The sequence below is a fragment of the Cololabis saira genome, chromosome 3 (assembly GCF_033807715.1).
Source record: "Cololabis saira isolate AMF1-May2022 chromosome 3, fColSai1.1, whole genome shotgun sequence".
Lineage (NCBI taxonomy): Eukaryota > Metazoa > Chordata > Actinopteri > Beloniformes > Belonidae > Cololabis > Cololabis saira.
Genome location: NC_084589.1, coordinates 53,778,116 through 53,799,430, shown reverse-complemented (window position 1 = coordinate 53,799,430; position 21,315 = coordinate 53,778,116). Strand labels below are relative to the sequence as shown.

The 21,315-nt window shown below is 44.3% G+C and overlaps 1 protein-coding gene across 1 annotated transcript; it reads right to left on the bottom strand.

The window, feature by feature from the left end:
- Positions 1–604: 604 nt before the first annotated feature.
- On the bottom strand, positions 605–18,700 carry selenbp1 (selenium binding protein 1). The gene is made up of 12 exons (XM_061717843.1): positions 18,639–18,700; positions 10,301–10,354; positions 10,066–10,178; positions 8,846–9,031; positions 7,987–8,107; positions 6,801–6,983; positions 6,496–6,677; positions 4,173–4,251; positions 3,847–3,968; positions 3,643–3,735; positions 2,539–2,657; positions 605–1,856 (listed from the first exon to the last, which is right to left on the bottom strand). The coding sequence occupies exons 1-12, from the start codon at positions 18,640–18,642 to the stop codon at positions 1,694–1,696; spliced, it is 1,419 nt and encodes a 472-aa protein (XP_061573827.1). The 5' UTR covers positions 18,643–18,700; the 3' UTR covers positions 605–1,693.
- Positions 18,701–21,315: the final 2,615 nt, after the last annotated feature.

Here is a 21,315-nt window from a genome sequence, read left to right as displayed (position 1 = left end):
AGGTGAAACCTCGTTTTTGTGTATTCCACAACGAATTCCTCCAATTTTTTAAAGCCCTTAAACTCATGACAAAAAGAAATGCAATACAACTTTTGAACACAATTGAAGAATATAATTTATTGGATAAGCCCTAGCCCCTTAAGTTATTTTCCTTTTTTTTAATTTAATTTAATTTCTTTTCCTCTGTACTCTTTATGCACCTTTTCCCTGATACATGTTGGAAAAAAGATATGATGCCTTGTTGTTTGTATATGAATATATTTTCAATAAAGTAAAAAAATAAAAAAAAATAAAAAACGTCATCGTCGCCGCCATATTGGATGTTCAAGACTGTAAACTAATACAAGTAAATGGACTTATTTTCATAAAGCGTCTTTCTACAAAGAAATGTACGTTTTACGTCTCATTTATTCATTCACACACGCACTAATATACTTGGAAACAGTTAGGACCAAATATAATATATTTAATTTTCTCAGACGGCAAAAATAAGAACTTTATTGATCCCACATAGGAGTAATTCATGTTATATCAGCTATAGAGAACAAAACTATATATATCCCCCTCACAAAGATAAGAACAATACAGAAACATATTTTCTCATAATTCTTTATTGACAAAACCCTTGTTTTCCACAACTTTAGGTTTGGTGGCTGTGACTTTAATGAGGTTAAAATTCCAAACAAATCAATCAGAAATACGTTTAATTTAATCTCAGATGTGAATAAACATGTAGATATGAACCTTTATTAATATATGTAGATATATAGATGTATATTATTGATTAGATATGTTGTGAGTTATATTATACGTACATTATTTATGTATCTATATCTCTGTTAATATATATTGATTTATAGTTATATGTAGATATGTCGATATATAGATTTATATTTATAGGTCCAGATCCTGTTGCTCCGGGTCGGGGGCCCAGGTGCATGATGGGTAATTAACCTCTCCTGCTGCAGCTTTTATTCATCATTATTACCACGTTATTTCTTTTTGCCAACTGTCAGAATAACGAGAGCAGATTTCTAAGATAATTTTATTACTTTCTTCAAAGACAGGAATTTTACAAAAGTCAGTTTAATTCAACCTTTTTCTGAATCAACTTCAGAACAGATTTGAACATTTTCTTAATAGTAAATAATAAATGATTAAAGTTATCAGAGACAGTTATTATCCGTCTAAATCACAAGAACCAGAGAAACGAGGAGTGAAGTTTGGAATGTTTAATGATTTTAAGAATGATTAAAAATGACCCGTTAGCAGTTAGCCGTTAGCAGTTAGCCGTTAGCAGGTAGCCGTTAGCCGTGAGCAGTTAGCAGTTAGCCGTTAGCAACACAGACATTCTCTACAAAAAGATTAATTTTACTTGGTCAGGTTCTTAGTTGGAGGTTAAAGTTCATGGAAATGTTGTGATGACAGCTGTCAGTCATGAAGCCACGCCCCTAATTATGTATGCAGGGACGGATGGATGGATGGATTCTGGTCCAGGTCCAGGTCCAGGTCCTGCAGGTCCAGACCCAGGTCCTGGTCCCGGTCCTGCAGGTCCAGACCCAGGTCCAGGTCCAGGTCCTGCAGGTCCAGGTTCCGGTCCTGCAGGTCCAGACCCAGGTCCAGGTCCAGGTCCTGCAGGTCCAGGTTCCGGTCCTGCAGGTCCAGACCCAGACCCAGGTCCAGGTCCCGGTCCTCAGATCCAGATGTCGGAGGTGCAGTCCCCCCCCGGGTAGCGTAGCTCGTGGGCTAACGCCGGCCCGTGCGGCTCTTTCCCGAAGTCGACCAGGAAGTCCTGGTTCAGGGACAGACCCCCGTTAGCCGAGTCCACGTCGATCTGCATCATCACCGAGCCGTCACTGGAGGACACGGGACAGGGGACACAATCAGGGACAGGAGACACAATCAGGGACAGGAGACACAATCAGGGACAGGAGACACAGGAGACACAGGACATGAGAGCTCAAAGGGAGTCCCACAAGGTTCTATTCTAGCCCCCGTCTTATTTTCTATTTTCATAACTAACATTGGGAAGGACGTGCTAAAGCTAAAGTGCGTTTTTACGCAGACGATACAATCATGTTGCCTCTTTACCATGATAACATCGTTCGTTCGTTTGTTCATTCGTTCATTGTTCGTTCGTTTGTTCGTTCGTTCATTGGTTCGTTTGTTTGTTGGGTCGTCCTTCCGTCCGTCCATCCGTTCGTTGTTCATTGATTCGTTTGTTGGTTCGTTGTTCGTTGATCCGTCCGTCGGTTGGTCATTAGATGGCTGTTTACTTCGTTGACACTATGTTGTTACCATGGTAACATCTCCTGTCACAGCAGCTCCGCTCCTTCTCGTTTACAATAGTATTAGCACTAGCTATCATTGGCTGCCTGTAGCTAGCGGTGCTGCTGCCTCAGCAGCTTAGCTTGCTACCGCTAACGTTAGCCTGTGTTGGTTGCTAAGTAGCTGTGCAGCACGGTTCCCGGGACCACGACCTGGACCTGGACCTGGACCAGGACCAGGACCTGGACCTGGACCAGGGTCCTCCAGTACCTGAGCATCTCCGGGTAGAAGGCTTTGTCCCAGCCACTGAACAGAGACGTCGTCACGTAGAGTCTCCGTCCGTCCAGACTGAGCTGCAGCATCTGAGGACCTCCGGAGACACGCCGTCCCTGGACAGGTGAGACACAGGTGAGACAAAGGTGAGACACAGGTGAGACACAGGTGAGATACAGGTGAGATACAGGTGAGACACAGGTGAGACACAGGTGAGATACAGGTGAGACACAGGTGAGACACAGGTGAGACACAGGTGAGACACAGGTGAGACACAGGTGAGATACAGGTGAGACACAGGTGAGACACAGGTGAGATACAGGTGAGACACAGGTGAGACACAGGTGAGACACAGGTGAGACACAGGTGAAACACAGGTGAGACAAAGGTGAGACACAGGTGAAACACAGGTGAGACAAAGGTGAGACACAGGTGAGATACAGGTGAGACAAAGGTGAAACACAGGTGAGACAAAGGTGAGACACAGGTGAGACACAGGTGAGACAGGTGAGACACAGGTGAGACACAGGTGAGAGACAGATACAGGTGAGACACAGGTGAGAGACAGGTGAGACACAGGTGAGAGACAGGTGAGATACAGGTGAGACACAGGTGAAACACAGGTGAGACAAAGGTGAGACACAGGTGAGACACAGGTGAGACAGGTGAGACACAGGTGAGACACAGGTGAGAGACAGATACAGGTGAGACACAGGTGAGACACAGGTGAGAGACAGATACAGGTGAGACACAGGTGAGACACAGGTGAGACACAGGTGAGACACAGGTGAGACACAGGTGAAACACAGGTGAGACACAGGTGAGACACAGGTGAAACACAGGTGAGACACAGGTGAGATACAGGTGAGACACAGGTGAGAGACAGATACAGGTGAGACACAGGTGAGACACAGGTGAGACACAGGTGAGACACAGGTGAGATACAGGTGAGACACAGGTGAAACACAGGTGAGACACAGGTGAGATACAGGTGAGACACAGGTACAGGTGAGACACAGGTACAGGTGAGACACAGGTGAGACACAGGTACAGGTGAGACACAGGTACAGGTGAGAGAGGTACAGGTGGGACAGGTCTTACCTGGATGATTCTGGGTCCCGGCTGGTCCTCGTTCTCCGGATCCTCCAGAACCTTCACGGGTCCATCGTTGACGAGACTTCCCCCCAGGAAAACCTGGAACAGAAGGGGGGGGGGGGGGGGGGGGGCAGAGGTCAGGGGTCAGCTCTATCAGGGGTCCAGGTCCAGGTCTGGGTTCAGGTCCAGGTCAGGGGTCAGGGGTCACACCTGTCCCGCCAGCCGGGGGTTCCTGCGGTCTGTGATGTCATACTGCCTGATGTCTCCGTGCAGCCAGTTACTGAAATAAAGGAACCGGTCGTCCAACGAGATCAGGATGTCTGTGATGAGACCTGGAGACAGACAGACGGATAATTATTATTATTGTTATTAATAATAATAATATTATTATTAATAATGTTATTATTATTATTATTATTATCATCATCATCATCATCATCATCATCATTAATGTAATTATTATTATTATTATTATTATTATTATTATTATTATCAATATTATTATTATTATTATTATTATCAGAACCAGAACTTACTGGGCATCTCCGGTAGTTTCCATCCCTGGACCTTCTTACTGGGAACCGTGATGACTTTCTCTGCTGCCCAGTCTCCTTTCTGGAGGAGAGACCAGAGATCAGCTAGCGGCTAACGCTAACACCAGCCTGCTAGAGGCTAACGCTAACACCAGCCTGATAGCGGCTAACGCTAACACCAGCCTGATAGCGGCTAACGCTAACACCAGCCTGATAGCGGCTAACTGATACTTTGTTTAGCTTCCGACTTTTCCGGTCACTTTTCCGGTCACAGTGAATCAAAGAGAAAAGGACAACTATTGTGCAAAAGAAAAAAATCACACATACACGAAGAAAAGAGGCTGAAAGTTCATGACTGCTTCATGAACCAGAACAGGAAATGCGTTTCTACCAAGCGAACCAATCACAGCCCTCGGCCTGCGTTGGTCTGCGACCTCTCGACGCGTAGTTACAATTTTTTGGAGCAGCGTCAGCCACAGCGTGGCCTGCGCCGTGGGGTGAGCGACGCGGCACAACCTGCGGCGTAGGCTCGGTGTGGATTTACAGAACCAGAATCCAGCCTTCAGAGCTTCTCCTTTTCACTCCTCCAAAACTCTACAATCATGGAATTGATTAACTGGTCTCCCAGCACAATTGACCACATTTTTGCGACAAGAAGTCAGGGGGTAAGGGAGCCCTCCTGCCCCATGGGACATTTACTGGATACACAATGGATTCCTGGAAACATTGGAAACCGTTGTGTTTGGTGATTCTGTCTGTCGAGGACGTTGAAGATGCTTCATAATTGGATTAATGATAGCAGGATTTCTCCTGATCGGAGGAGGGGGATTCCTGGTCTACCGACAAACGCGTAAGTCGTCGACAGCTGTTCTGGCTCTTTCAGAGCTGCCGGACGTGGCTGAAGGATCAAGCAAGGTGATCAACACTCAGACTTTAACGCTGGGGGAGCAAAGCCGTAAGCTGGATGTGATTCTTGAACAGAATCTCAGGCTGGCGGCGTCTTTGAGCTCATTGGTAAGATGGAGAAAACCTTGGAGAAGTTGGAAGCTCGGCTTGGCGGGAATTGATCACAAATTCGTCTGATTGGAGTCGCCATTGATGAACCAGAGACTGAAGGCAGACGGAAAATTACTGAGTCTGTCTGTTTTCAATATAATTGTTGATTCTATAATCCTTTTTTTTTTTTTTATATATTTTTTTTATCCCCGATTTTTTCCCATTTTATCACCCAGTGCTCCTACCTACCTAACAGTGCTGGGCATTGCTCCCTCTATCAACCCCGGGAGTTCCTGCACTGAGCTCAGGTCTCCTCCTTAACCTGAGGAGTGAGCAGCAGCTTCTTTTCACCAGACAGGGTGGGGTTTCTCCGGCCGGACGTAGCGCGTGGAAGGATCACGTTATTCCAGCCAGATCCTCCCCACCCCATCTGTTCCCCGGTTGGCCAGAGGGGGCAGTAGAGCCCAGGACTGTGTGCATGTTTTTGTGAGGGTAGCTCCCATTAGCTACCCAAGGGAACACGGGGAGAACATGCAAACTCCACACAGAAAGGCCCTTTCACCAACCCCACCCAGGGTGAGGGTTGAGGGTTCCAACCCCCCCTAGGGTGTGGGCACTGAAGTCATGGGGGAACTAACACGACCTTCAGCGCCCACAGCGTCCCCGGCGGGAATCAAACCCAGGACCTTCTTGCTGTGAGACGGCTGCACTACCAGCTGCTCCACCGTGCCCCTGTTGATTCTATTATCTGACCTTGAAAGAGCAGCCTGGCAGGGTAGTCCAGTCACAATCTCCCTGGTGGAGTTAGTCCAGTCACAATCTCCCTGGTGGAATAAAAACAAGACGCTCTCCCCCGACTAGCCTCCCCTTCCCATGCAAGTTATGATGTTGTTGTGTGTTTGTTGCTTTTCTGTGCTGAGGTGTTTTTTGCACCTTCACTCTGTGTATTTATATATATATATATATATATATATAATACACAGAATGAAGATCCTTTTTTTCCTCCTCCATCCCAGTGTCATCCGTTCTTCCTCCAAGAAATGGCGTCCGTAGAAACAAATGGTGCCAGCGGTTTTTAACCGGAGTCCAGTTCTCTCGTCTGACTAGGTCTGACTTAATAAAGTTTTATTCTGATTCTGATGCTAACAGGGCTAAAGAAGCTAACATGCTAACAGAGGTAAAGATGCTAACATGCTAACAGGGCTAAAGGTGGTAACATGATAACAGGTGTTGCCATATTCAGCATCTGTTAGTTTTATGTTTTATTGACCCTGGTGAACCAGAACTAGACCTGGACCAGGTCTAACCCCCAGAACCCAGTCCTACTGACCGGGGTCTTGTAGAACCGGAACACGCAGCCCTTCAGGGCGCAGCCCACGTAGCCCTCGGTGGCGTCCGGGTCGTGCAAGAACCGAACCTCCAGGGGAATCGCACCGTCGTCCCCCAGGTGCAGCGTCTGCAGCTTCCGGTGGGACGTCCAGTCCCAGATGTGCAGGGACGTCCCGTACAGACCTGGACATACATGCTAACTGAGGTAAAGGTGCTAAATGCTAACAAGGCTAAAGATGCTAACATGCTATCATGGGTATAGGTACTGGATCCAGACCTACGGGGACCTGGACGATCTTGACCCACCTTCTTTAACGTGTTTGGGGTCAAACCCGTCCACCAGGGCCTTCGGCGCCCCCCACTCGGTGCTGATCATCACGTTGTGCCGCGGTTGGTACCAGAAGTCGTAGCCGAACGGAGCCGCTTCCCCCGGATGTTCCCAGTTCCCGACGACCTCGAACGTCTCGCCGTCCAGCAGGACGAACCCGCCTGGAACATCAGCAGGAGGATCAGTGCAGTCCGGGACCAGGACCAGGTTCTCAGGTACCGTACCCCCTTTACCACTGATGAAGCATTGTGACAGCACGTGGCCCCCTGAAGGGCTTTGCACTAGGACCCAACACCTTTGTGTTAGCTTCAACTTCCTACCCAGCTCCCTACCCACCCCCCCTGCAGACGACACCTGGAAGTTGGTTCAAACAGACTTGAATCACGAGAACACCCTATGGGGTAATTGAGAAAGTTAGTCAGGCCAAATGGCAGTTAATGACATTTGGCCACAGATCACATTTGATTGTAAATTACTTTTTGTCTCTCACTTGGTTTGTGTATTTCCTGCCTTCTGTACCTTGAAGCTTACCGTATAAAAAGTCATGACACAATCACCCGGGGTCGGCACACCAACTCAGACACGATCTGTGTAGGACTGCTCACCGCCGGCTTGCTGAATAAATACTCACTATACCACAAAGCGGACTTCTGAACTGGTTTGATAAATTCCTCAACACCACCAAACCGGTTCCAGGTTCTGGTTCTGGTTCTGGGCCAGTGCTGAGTCTGGAACCGGGCTTTCTGTTTCCACTGACAAAGAACTGGCTAGAAGAACTGGTTCAAAGCTAAAGATGCAAACATGCTAGCAGGGCTAAATGTACAAACATGCTAGCAGAACTAAAGGTGCTAACATGCTAACTGAGGTAAAGGTGCTAACATGCTAACAGAACTAAAGGTGCTAGCAGAACTAAAGGTGCTAACATGCTAACAGAGCTAAAGGTGCTAACATGGTAACAGAACTAAAGGTGCTAACATGCTAGCATAGCTAAAGGTACTAGAGGAACCGGTTCCAAGGTAGCAGCAACTCTTTGCTGGTCCAGAAGAACCGGTTCTCAGCCGGTTCCAGGTTGAACCAGTTGTCAACCAGAACCAGCCCTGGAACCGGTTTGGTGGTAAAGGGGGTACCAGGTCTACCGGGCCCCCCCTGGTACCGGGTCCTCACCTCTCCCGTTCCCCTCCGGGTCGCCCATGCAGCTGATCATGATCTGGCCGTTCCCCAGGCAGTGGCTGGTGTGAGGGTTAGCCAGGCCGGCCTTCCAGAACAGGTCCACGGGCTCCACCATCTGGAACAGGGACAGGGGGGTTTAGGTTCTGGACCCGGGTCCAGGTCCTGGTCCAGACCTTGTGGATCCGGGGCTGCCTCGGGTCAGGGGTCGGGGTTTGTTACGCAGCATCGTGGACCTGGGGGACCCTAGAGACTTGCAAGCACCTCTAAAGACTTGCAAGCGACTCTAGAGCCTTGCAAGCGACTCTAGAGACTTGCAAGCGACTCTAGAGACTTGCAAGCGACTCTAGAGACTTGCAAGCGACTCTAGAGACTTGCAAGCGCCCCTAGAGACTTGAAAGTGCCCCTAGAGACTTGCAAGCGCCCCTAGAGACTTGCAAGCGCCCCTAGAGACTTGCAAGCGACTCTATAGACTTGCAAGCGACTCTAGAGACTTGCAAGCGCCCCTAGAGACTTGCAAGCGACTCTATAGACTTGCAAGCGACTCTAGAGACTTGCAAGCGACTCTATAGACTTGCAAGCGACTCTAGAGACTTGCAAGCGCCCCTAGAGACTTGCAAGCGCCCCTAGAGACTTGAAAGTGCCCCTAGAGACTTGCAAGCGCCCCTAGAGACTTGCAAGCGACTCTATAGACTTGCAAGCGACTCTAGAGACTTGCAAGCGACTCTATAGACTTGCAAGCGACTCTAGAGACTTGCAAGCGCCCCTAGAGACTTGAAAGTGCCCCTAGAGACTTGAAAGTGCGGGTCCAGAGGTCTGAGTCAGGGTCAGGTCTAGTCCAGGTCCAGGTCCAGACCTTGTGGATCCGGGGCTCCCTGGGATCCGTCCCCGTGTCGATGACGTAGATCCTGGAGGAGATGAGGGACGGCAGGATCAGCCGGTCCCGGGTTCTGGTCCGGTCCCCGTAGCAGCTGCTACAAGCGTTCCAGCCCGAGTGGTGAAGCTCGTCACGCAGGTTCGGCATCGGGAGCCGGTGGATCACCTGGAAAAATCGTCAAAATTATAACAGATAAACCCCCAAAATATCTTACTTTGCATGTAATTAGACTGTGTGATGTATTAGTTTCTCCTTTTGAGTGGAATTATTGAAATACATTAACTTTTTCACCATATTCTAATAGTTCAGTTGCTAGCATAGGAGGCTAGTTCAGCTGCTAGCATAGGAGGCTAGTTCAGCTGCTAGCATAGGAGGCTTGTTCAGCTGCTAGCATAGGAGGCTAGTTCAGCTGCTAGCATAGGAGGCTAGTTCAGCTGCTAGCATAGGAGGTTAGTTCAGCTGCTAGCATAGTTCAGTTGCTAGCATAGGAGGCTAGTTCAGCTGCTAGCATAGGAGGCTAGTTCAGCTGCTAGCATAGGCTAGTTCAGTTGCTAGAATAGGCTAGTTCAGCTGCTAGCATGGTTACTAGTCTGTACAGTCATGCTAGTTCACTGCTATTAAAGCTTTAATCTTAAAAGGAGCTTGAGGCTCCTTTTAAGAAATGAGACTCTCTAGCGCCACCGTTCACCACGACGGCCGTTGGGGGTACTGCAGCCAACAGTGAAGCCGGCACGGGAGAACGGGGAGAACGTGCATGCAGCGTCATGTGACGTCACATCCACAGGATAGCGCGGGAAATTCGGGACCGAATTGCAGCACATTTTGCAGCAACAGCCTGTTCAAAGCAAAGGAGAGATACACTAGAGGAAACATTCTTTTGGGTTTGGAACACTTCATCTGACATTATTACTAGAAAACTTAAAATGTATACGGATTTTTTTCATAAATCCTGCCACAATCCGGCCTCAAGCTCTTTTAAATCAGAGCATTTAGTTTTTTTATGTAAAATAAACACATTTTTATTCAGTTTAGAAGTTTTGGGGACGTCTCTTTTTTTTGGCGCCTGCGCGGCTGAAATCGGGCGTTCCTTATTTTTATTTCTGAAAGGTGGCAACCTTAGCCGTGGGTCTGGTCCAGGTTCAGGTTCTGGTCTAGTCCAGGTCCAGTCCAGGTCCAGGTCCAGGTCTAGTGCAGTCTACCTGGCAGAACTTGGGGGATTTGGGGTCCACGTCCACCGTGGCCAGGTAGTCGGGCTGCTGGATCCCGGTGCTGCGGTAAATGCAGGGCAGGTAGACGATCTGCTCCCTCGGACCTGGACCGGAACAGGAACCAGAGACAGGGGGGTTAGGGACCGGTTCTGGACCTGGACCAGAACCAGAGACAGGGGGGGGGGGGGGGGGTTAGGGGCTGGTCCCGGTCTCCGGGGAGTCTCACCTTTCATCGCGTCCAGCGGGGTCCGGTACCCGGGTCCACATCCTGAACAGCTGGCTGGAGACAAGAGCAGAGCTGCGTTAGAGGCGTTAGCTGCGTTAGCGGCATTAGCCGCGTTAGCTGCGTTAGCCACGTTAGCGGCATTAGCGGTGTTAGCAGCGTTAGCTGCAATAGCTGCTGAGCTGGTCTAGAACATTAGTACGTACTCAAGTATGTACTATCCATACTCATTGTGTGGATTGATGGACACTAGCTAAGCAGAAACTTCCCACAATGCAATGCAGCGGTGTTTGGTTGCTAAGTGCTGCAGATACTTAGCAACCAACAAAAATGGAGGCTAACGTTAGCGGTAGCATGTACCACCACCATCACGCTACAATTCAGATGAGAGGAATTAGCTTTCACTTTGGTTTCCATCAGATATTAACCAGATGATTCAGCATTTATCACATTATTGTGCAGAGAGATGGATTTGTGAAGTTTATGAATGAGCTACAGGCAGCTAATGATAGCTAATGCTAATGCTATTGTTTTAAGAGCGGAGCGATGCTGCTACTGCTGCTGTTACCATGGTAACAACCCCCCCTCCCAACGGCAGGAAGTGCTGCTGTTACCATGGTAACAACCCCCCCCTCCCAACGGCAGGAAGTTTAGTTTAGTTTATTTATTTAGCAATATAAGACAAATATGAACAAAAAAATGAAAAACAATGAAATAACATGAAGGAAAGGAAGAAGCCTGGTGGATTATATAGAATCATTTCCTTATATGAATAAAAAACAAAACAAAGCTACACAAGGGAGAGTAAAAAAGACAAAAAAAAAACAAGAAAATGTAACTCAGATCAAATAATGAACATTACAAAGATGAAACAATAAGAAAGTTCTTGGAGAATCAGGGAGGTTTATTCATTTATCACGGTGTTTGAGTGTAAACTTTGTCCCAGATCTGCTCAGCTATTGTCCTTGATCCAATCCACTTTATTTATATAGTACATTTTAAAAAACAACAAGGTTACCAAAGTGCTGCACAATGAGTAAAACACGACATAATAAAATAGTAAAAACTGAAAACAGAGTAAAATAGATAAGAGATAATAAAAACACACCAGACAGAAACAACCAGTGGTTCAGAAACATAAAAGACAGAGACACAACTCTCACGCTGGATTAAAAGCCAAAGAATAAAAATACGTTTTAACACGAGATTTAATAATTTCTAGTTTGGGGATGTTTTGATGTGGAGGAAGATCGTTCCAGAGTTTAGGGGCTACTGATGAAAAAGCTCCTGGTTTTCTGCCTGGTTTTGGGGACGACAAGACGTGAGTGAGTAGAAACCTCAAAGACCTGAGGGAGTTAAACCTGCAGGAGTTATAGTACCAGTAGTACCAGTTATAGTACCAGTAGTACCAGTTATAGTACCAGTTATAGTACCAGTTATAGTACCAGTTATAGTACCAGTTATAGTACCAGTTATAGTACCAGTTATAGTACCAGTTATAGTACCAGTAGTACCAGTTATAGTACCAGTAGTACCAGTTAAACCTGCAGGAGTTATAGTACCAGTAGTACCAGTTAAACCTGCAGCAGTTATAGTACCAGTAGTACCAGTTAAACCTGCAGGAGTTATAGTACCAGTAGTACCAGTTAAACCTGCAGGAGTTATAGTACCAGTAGTACCAGTTAAACCTGCAGGAGTTATAGTACCAGTAGTACCAGTTAAACGGGAAGGAGGTCTGAGATGGATTTAATGACTTAAAAACAAACACTAGTATTTTAAAACTAATTCTAAAAGAGACAGGGCAGTGAAGGTGATGATGCTGGTGGTTCCTGGTAAAAGACGAGCAGCCGCGTTTTGGACCAACTGTAACCGTGCAAGGTGCTCGGTTCTGATCCAGGTCTACAGGAGTCCTGGGGGGTTGGGGGGTCTAGTTCTGATCCAGGTCCATCATGGGGGGTTTGGGGGTCTAGTTCTGATCCAGGTCCATCATGGGGGGTTTGGGGGGTCTAGTTCTGATCCAGGTCCATCATGGGGGGTTTGGGGGTCTAGTGGGAGCAGAGCGTCTTGTTTTTATTCCTCCAGGGAGGTCGTGTCAAGGTCAGATTGTAGAATCTGGAGGATCTAGGACTCCAATAATGATCCGTCTGCCTCAAGTCTCTGGTTCGTCTCCATGGCGACTCCAATCAGACCGATCGGTTGTCAGTTCCTCCGAGCTGAGCTCCAACTCCTCCAAGGTCCAGGTCCTGGACGGGTGGACCCACCAGAACCTGGAAGGTTCTTCAGTGTAACAGGATGATTCACTTGTTTGAGCAACAACCGTCCTGGGGGGTCTAGTTCTGATCCAGGTCCGTCCTGGGGGGGTGGGGGGTCGGGTGGTATCTGGGGGGTCGGGGGTCGGGCGGGTCCTTCCTGTTGTTGTTCTCTGATTGTCTTCTGGATCCTCTTCAGGCCAGACCGGACGTGAACCCCCCGGAGACCCGTTAGGTCCTGGGAGGTCCAGCAGGACCGGGAGGTCCGGAAGCTGCAGACTTCCGTCTGAAACCAGCTGGAACATCAGGAGGTCAACGGAACCTGGACCGGTTCCAGGTTCACATACCAGAACCGTCCAGATGAGACCAGAGTCCATGAGGGAGTTATGTAACGATGTCTTAAAGCAGAGGTGCAGACTCCAGTCCTCGAGGGCCGGTGTCCCTGCAGGTTTTAGATGTTTCTGCTTCATTGCACCGTGATACAAGTGACTGTGTCATCAACAGAACTATCCAGACTTTGGTGACAAGCTGGTGACGATGATTAATTAGAATCAGGTGTGTTAAAGCAGGGAAACATCTAAAACATGCAGGACACCGGCCCTTCTGGGATTCACTTTGACACCTGTGTCTTAAAGAGAACGATTGGAGAACGATTGTGTTTTTGTAAAGTTCCAGTCTGGGTCCGTGTGGCAGGGTGGAGGAGCTGCAGCCACTCAGGCTGACGGGACACACCTGTGACGGGCCACAGGTGTGTCCCGTCAGCCTGAGTGGCTGCAGCCACTCAGGCTGACGGGACACACCTGTGTCCCGTCAGGTGGCAGGGTGGAGGGGCTGCAGCCCTTCAGGCTGACGGGACACACCTGTGTCCCGTCAGGTGGCAGGGTGGAGGGGCTGCAGCCCTTCAGGCTGACGGGACACAGGTGTGTCCCGTCAGGTGGCAGGGTGGAGGGGCTGCAGCCCTTCAGGCTGACGGGACACACCTGTGTCCCGTCAGGTGGCAGGGTGGAGGGGCTGCAGCCCTTCAGGCTGACGGGACACAGGTGTGTCCCGTCAGCCTGAGTACCTGCAGCCCCTCCACCCTGCCACAGTCCAGGTCTCGTCCCAGCCCTGAGTCTGTTAAAGGTTAACGGTTAAACAACGATACCGTCCTGTCTGTTGATGTCCAGTGTTTTTTTAGTTAGTGTCAAATATAGAACATTTATGTTCTGGATCTCTGGAAAGCGTCTAGAGACATCTGTTGTATTAGACGCTATACAAATAAAATTGAATTGAATTGAATTATAGCTTGGTGGTAGATATGCTGCTATAGGCCTATGCTGCAGGGGGCACCAACATGATCCGCTGGGCGGTGCCTCTCACCCTTCTTCTCCTCTCCTCTTCCCTGCCTCTCTTCTCCATTACCATTTTTATTTATTATAAGTATCTCATAGTTATCATGTTTGTCCATCGTTCCTGTAGTTTCTTGTTCCCCTTTTTTCTCTTTTGTGCATGTTTGCAGGCCGGAGCCTCGGGAGCTGCGTTCTGGCCTGCACCCCCCCCCCCTCTGGTCATCCCATTGCTGCTTCCACCTGCCGAGGCCCCCCGCCCCCTCTGGGTCCCTCCTTATGATCCTGGTCCAGGTCCTGGTCCAGGTTTCTTCCTCCTAAAGGGGAGTTTTTCTTGCCACTGTTTGGCTTTTAAGGCTTCTGCCAAGGTTCTGTTCTTAGCCCACTTCTTTTTTCGTTCTATTTGTTGCCACTTGGTTTTATTCTAGCCAGACACAACTTATCATTTCATTGTTCTGCAGATGATCTACAGATCTATGTACAGATCTATCTGCAGATCTATCTACAGATCTATCTACAGATCTATGTACAGATCTATCTGCAGATCTATCTACAGATCTATCTACAGATCTATCTACAGATCTATCTACAGATCTATGTACAGATCTATGTACAGATCTATCTACAGATCTATCTGCAGATCTATCTACAGATCTATGTACAGATCTATCTGCAGATCTATGTACAGATCTATCTACAGATCTATCTACAGATCTATCTACAGATCTATCTACAGATCTATCTACAGATCTATGTACAGATCTATCTACAGATCTATCTACAGATCTATGTACAGATCTATGTACAGATCTATCTACAGATCTATCTGCAGATCTATCTACAGATCTATCTACAGATCTATGTACAGATCTATGTACAGATCTATCTACAGATCTATCTGCAGATCTATCTACAGATCTATGTACAGATCTATCTACAGATCTACAGATCTATGTACAGATGTATCTACAGATCTATCTACAGATCTATCTACAGATCTATCTACAGATCTATCTACAGATCTATCTACAGATCTATCTGCAGATCTATCTACAGATCTATGTACAGATCTATCTGCAGATCTATGTACAGATCTATCTACAGATCTATCTACAGATCTATGTACAGATCTATGTACAGATCTATCTACAGATCTATGTACAGATCTATCTACAGATCTATCTGCAGATCTATCTACAGATCTATGTACAGATCTATCTACAGATCTACAGATCTATCTACAGATCTATCTACAGATCTATGTACAGATCTATCTACAGATCTACAGATCTATGTACAGATCTATCTACAGATCTATCTACAGATCTATGTACAGATCTATCTACAGATCTATCTACAGATCTATCTACAGATCTATGTACAGATCTATCTACAGATCTATGTACAGATCTATCTACAGATCTACAGATCTATGTACAGATCTATCTACAGATGTATCTACAGATCTATGTACAGATCTATCTACAGATCTACAGATCTATGTACAGATCTATCTACAGATCTATGTACAGATCTATCTACAGATCTATCTACAGATCTATCTACAGATCTATGTACAGATCTATCTGAAGCCACTAGTGAACAAAGCTCCTGCTGGAATGTATCGCTGACATCCAGCAGTGGTTGAAACACAATGTTTTACATTTAAATGAGGACAAAACGGAGAGCATTTTGTTTGGACGTGACGGACGATTTTGGCACTTCGTCCAGATCTTTCAGTCCCAGAGTTAAAAACCTGGCAGTGTCTTCCATAGCTGTTTAAAATCTGACCCACAAGTGGACAATGTTGTGAAGTTTTTATCAGTTACGTCTTTTAGCCAAAGTGAAAACATTTCTGAGCCGTCAGGACGAGGAGAGAGTTATCTAGTTAGCTGTCCTCGCTCTAGTCACTCCAGATCAGAGCTGGAGCGAGAGTGAGCTGGAATAAGAGAGGGATTTGAAATCAAGTAAAACCTTAACCGTATTTAATAAAACTTTGAAAAGGATGATTCTCCATATCAGATTAATGAGGTGAAGCTTCATGTTGATTTGTTAATCATTTATTTGGTGATTTGATTATTCAGGATGAAGGAAACATGGAACTGCAACTTTATTCTTTCTTATTTTTCGAGGAATCTTTGTTTTCCCCATGGAGGAATCTTAGTTTTACAGCTACAGTCGTACTTATCTCTGACTTCTTGCTTTTATTTCATTACTTTAAATAATCTTTTTGACGGTAGAATGAGCTTTACTTCAGCTGCAGCTTTTTCTCTCTGGATGTTTTTGTTTATTGGAAACTTTCTTTTTGTAATGTTTTCTTTGAACGGTGCATGGATTTCACAACCGCCGGATCAGGCGGTTGTGAAATCCAGTTTTTATCATTTGCAGCAGCTGGACAAGATAAAGCTGAAATAAAGCCAAAATAGAGCTAAAATAAAGCCAAGATAAAGACAAAATAAAGCTAAAATAAAGCTAAAATAAAGCTAAAATGAAGCTAAAATAAAGCTAAATAAAGCCAAAATAAAGCCAAAATAAAGCTAAAATAAAGCTAAAATAAAGCTAAAATAAAGCTAAAATAAAGCTAAAATGAAGCTAAAATAAAGCCAAAATAAAGCTAAAATAAAGCTAAAATAAAGCCAAAATAAAGCCAAAATAAAGCCAAAATAAAGCTAAAATAAAGCCAAAATAAAGCCAAAATAAAGCTAAAATAATGACAAAATAAATCCAAAATAAAGCCAAAATGAAACCAAAATAAAGCCAAAATAAAGCCAAAATAAAGCTAAAATAAAGCCAAGATAAAGCCAAAATAAAGCTAAAATAAAGCCAAAATGAAACCAAAATGAAACCAAAATAAAGCCAAAATAAAGCTAAAATAATGACAAAATAAAGCCAAAATAAAGCCAAGATAAATCCAAGATGAAGCTAAAATAAATCCAAAATAAATCTAAAATAAATCAAAATAAATCTACCGTAAAATAAAGCCAAAATAAATCTAAAATAAAGCCAAAATAAAGCTAAAATAAAGCCAGTTCTGATATGTACATTTGATCAGCTGTGGTTGTTTTAGAATGGATTGATAATCAATAACAGCGATTGATGATCAATAACAGCGATTTATAATCAATAACAGCGATTGATGATCAATAACAGCGATTTATAATCAATAACAGCGATTTATAATCAATAACAGCGATTTATAATCAATAACAGCGATTGATGATCAATAACAGCGATTGATGATCAATAACAGCGATCAGTAATCAATAACAGCCTCAACAGTCCAGCTAGATCCAGCAGAAACATCAAAGATCTTCAGTGTCGTCACCGTGGAAACCAACGATTACTGTAACATTTAAACTGATCAGGTTATGGATCAATAGTTCATGGATCAATAGTTTCTGGATCAATAGTTTCTGGATCAATAGTTTCTGGATCAATAGTTTCTGGATCAATAGTTTGTCTGAACTTCCTGTCGTCCTCTCCTGAAGTGAAACTGTGTTTTCCGGAGGTCCCTGAACGCAGCTGTAGAACTTTAACACCTGAAGGTTAAAACCCTCCGATAATATCAGTTATTGATTAACCCAGTTATTGATTAACTCTGACCTGTTTACGCTGATTCACTGAGGGATGAAGATGAGGATGATGATGATGATGATGATGATGATGATGATGTTTCCTTCAGAGACTCGGGATTACTCTGGTATTCAGGATTACTCTGGCATTCCAGGATTACTCGGGTATTTTGGGATTAGTAGTAGTTTTTTTTTGTTTTGGTCATTTACATTAAAGATATTTGCATATACACAATGTGTATATATATATATATATATATATATATACACATTGTGTATATATATATATATATATATATATATATATATATATATATATATATATATGACCGTTTCAATTATTTTTATAATTACTGATATTGCTTATTGGTTGTTTGTGTTGTATTTATTTTTTGTTATTTTGTCTTTTCCTTCTTTTTCTTTTCTTTTCATTTTATTTAGTTTTTATAGGTTATATATGATCTGATATAGTGAGGAAGGGTCAGGACTAAATCAGAATCTGTTTCCTCCTGTTCTCCGTAAACACATTGTTCTGCTGTGGGTTTTATTTTTGGATGAGAATGTTAAATGTTTTGCTTTTTTTAATATTTTGATGCTTTTAATTTGATTGGGTTTTGTTGTTCGAGACAAAGCCAACAATAAAAAAACAATAAATACTCTGGTATTCAGGATTACTGGTTAGAGGTTGATATCGATCACGTGACCCTCTGAGGTCTGAATTATAATTATAATTATAATGATTATTATTTCTCTCCAGCAGCTGCTGCACCACGTGACCTGCAGCTAAACAAACATTAGTTTTATTAATTATTTATTCTGCGGTTCAGTCTCTGGTCACGTGGTTTTAACAGTTTAAACTAACAAACATGTTTATTCTTGTTATTTTTCTGCAGATTTAAACGCAGGTTCGAGGACGAGGCTGCAGCTACAGAACCCGGTTCTGGTTCTGGTTCTGGTCCCGGTTCTGCAGAACCAGCAGGACCAGCAGGTTCCGTTTCTGATGCAAAACCTGGAACCAGATTCTGCAGCTGCAGCGGAACCAGCTGGTTCTCAGTTTATCAACTTTATAAAGTTGATAAAGTTTATTTTCCTCTTTTCCTCCGCTGACGCAGTTTAACGGCAGAGGGGGGAGGGGGTCCGGTACCAGGTCAGGACCGGGTCCAGGTCCGGGTCCGGGTGCAGGATCGTGACTCACCCATGTCTCGTTCTGGTTCCGCAGGTCCGTGCAGGTTCGGGGTTCTGAAGGTCTGGACCAGTTCTGGAAGAGGGGGCGTGGTTAGGGGGACCAGGGGGCGGGGCCTGGACCGGACTAGGGGGCGGGGCCTGGACGAGGGACCGGGGCCTTGGCCGGGTAGGGGGCGGGGCATGGGGCGTGGTTAGTGGTCCAGGGGGCGTGGTTAGTGGACCAGGGGGCGTGGTTAGGGGGCCAGGGGGCGGGGCCAGGGGGACGTTCAGAAACCAGGGGCGAAAACGGGAAATTGCAGAATAAAAATAATCCAACAGTCTTTTTATCAGAACTTTCTGATAACAAAATAACTTACTTTAAAAAAAAATATATATGTTTATTGTTTTTCAGAAGTTCAAAGATACAGAACAGACAAATGAAAAAAGAAAAGATAAATAAAAACCCTTAAAACAGAGAAAATGTGAATCTTCATGTTTAATTACTGTTTTTACTGCAATACTTTCTCCCTCTCTCACCTGTATAATATTATAATATTCCTCCACACGTGTAAATATGTGTCATTATCTGGAGATAGAATCTCACGTCTGGATTTGACTATTTAATTGGCGGAAATTAGCAATTGTTGCTATAACCTGGCTCAAAGCATCTCTTCCTATTTTACAAGATTAATGTTTTTTTTGTGCATTGTCCCTGTTTTAAATAAATAAATTCAATCAAATCAATCAATCAAAAATGCCCCATAACCTTTTTATATTATTTATTATGTAGAGCCTGTAGGCTCTACTCAGGGCAACAGGGTTGGTTTTGTTAGGACGCGTAAACGCTCACACTTAGGATCCGGGTCGGATATGCCAATCCATTTATTCCGTATTCAGCAGTAGTCAAAGCTAAAGTCATTCCACTATTTCAACTCAACATAAACTTATGACAGAACAAAAAGTGTTTGTCTTCCCCCTGTGGCACCTGTCAATCACCACCCAGGTGGTTCTAATGGTTACCACGACAACCACCCACCATGGCTGATTGACAGGCTAAACATGACGTCACCATTCAATATTCACTTTAAATCAAACTAAATACATCAAAGGATTTTGGCTCCAACAATTTATATTTCTTGTATCTATTTGCACTGGAATATAAATGTTGATGCTGCTTTCAATCTCACTGCACCAGGAATAATAATAAACTATTCTATTCTATTCTATTCATCTCGTAAGAAGATAGTAAAGGTCACAATCACTACAATAAACTAATTATAATGAAAGAAAACTGTAAAAAGTAAAATGAGTAGTAAACACAGCAAAGAGGTTCCATGGAAACTTCAGTCTTTTCTTTTTCTTTTCTTCTTTCTCTCAGTCTCTCCAGGTGAAACTTTCCTGCTGTTTCTCTCAGACATAAATCACATTAAATCACATGAAATCACATGAAATCACATGAAATCACATGAAATCACATGAAATCACATGAAATCACATTAAATCACATTAAATCACACATGGGTTTGTTTTCCCTCCCGGTCCGGAGGAAAATCTTCCAGACATAACAGCCTTTTCTAATATTTGTTGGCCGAAGACGAAGGGCTAGTGGCCCCGAGAATCCGGCTCCCAAAGTCCCGTAAGAGAAGCAACGGAAAAAACCTTTCCCTTTTACTGCAGAAACACTTTCTCAACCAATAAACTCCTCACACTGTCAATATTCTTTACTCATTCATGTGCAACTCATTTTCATATTTACATACAGGACTGTCTCAGAAAATTAGAATATTGTGATAAAGTTATTTATTTTCTGTAATGCAATTTAAAAAATAAAAAAGTCATCCATTCTGGATTCATTACAAATCAACTGAAATATTGCAAACCTTTTATTATTTTAATATTGCTGATTATGGTTTACAGCTTAAGATTAAGATTCCCAGAATATTCTAGATGGATATTTGAGTTTTCTTAAGTTGTAAACCATGATCAGCAATATTAAAATAATAAAAGGCTTGTAATATTTCAGTTGATTTGTAATTAACTGAAAACTTTGTGCCTCAAGCCCCAAAATACGGTTTGTCGTACATGCAGGTAAATCGGTACACACCTGTATCATGTCACACCTTAAAGAAAAGTCTCTTGGAGCCATGGCCCAAACCCAACAGGAAGTCGGCCATTTTCAATTAATTGTGTCATTTTGGCGAAATTTATGCCCGAACCGTAACGTTCACCCAGGTGTGTTATACATCAAAATGTGCGTCTCCATCCTGCGACACCACGCATTACTTTTCTCAGTCAAAAGTGTTACCGTGGTGACAATAGACGCAAAAAAGCGCGCCCACCCTTCATCTGATTGGTCCATATTTGATAGTTCCTACTTTCTGCCATAACTTTTGAATGGTTTGACATAGAGAGTCATGGGTGGAGTCATTTCTGATTTGTTTATGATGATAGTTGAGTTTTATGTAATATCTAAGGCAGTTTCTATAGTATTATTGAACTGGGAATGTGTTATTGATCTATCTATCTATGATGTGACTATCTCACAAACAAAAAGAACTTAAGAACTTAATTAGTCACACTTGCGGTGGTTAGGAATGTCTTTAACTCATTCTTTAGTCCAACAAATCCACTTTCCAGAGCAGTTCTCCTTTGGGTCACGTTCCCATTTATTGCACCAAAATGATGATTTAGAAAACGGTTCCATTACC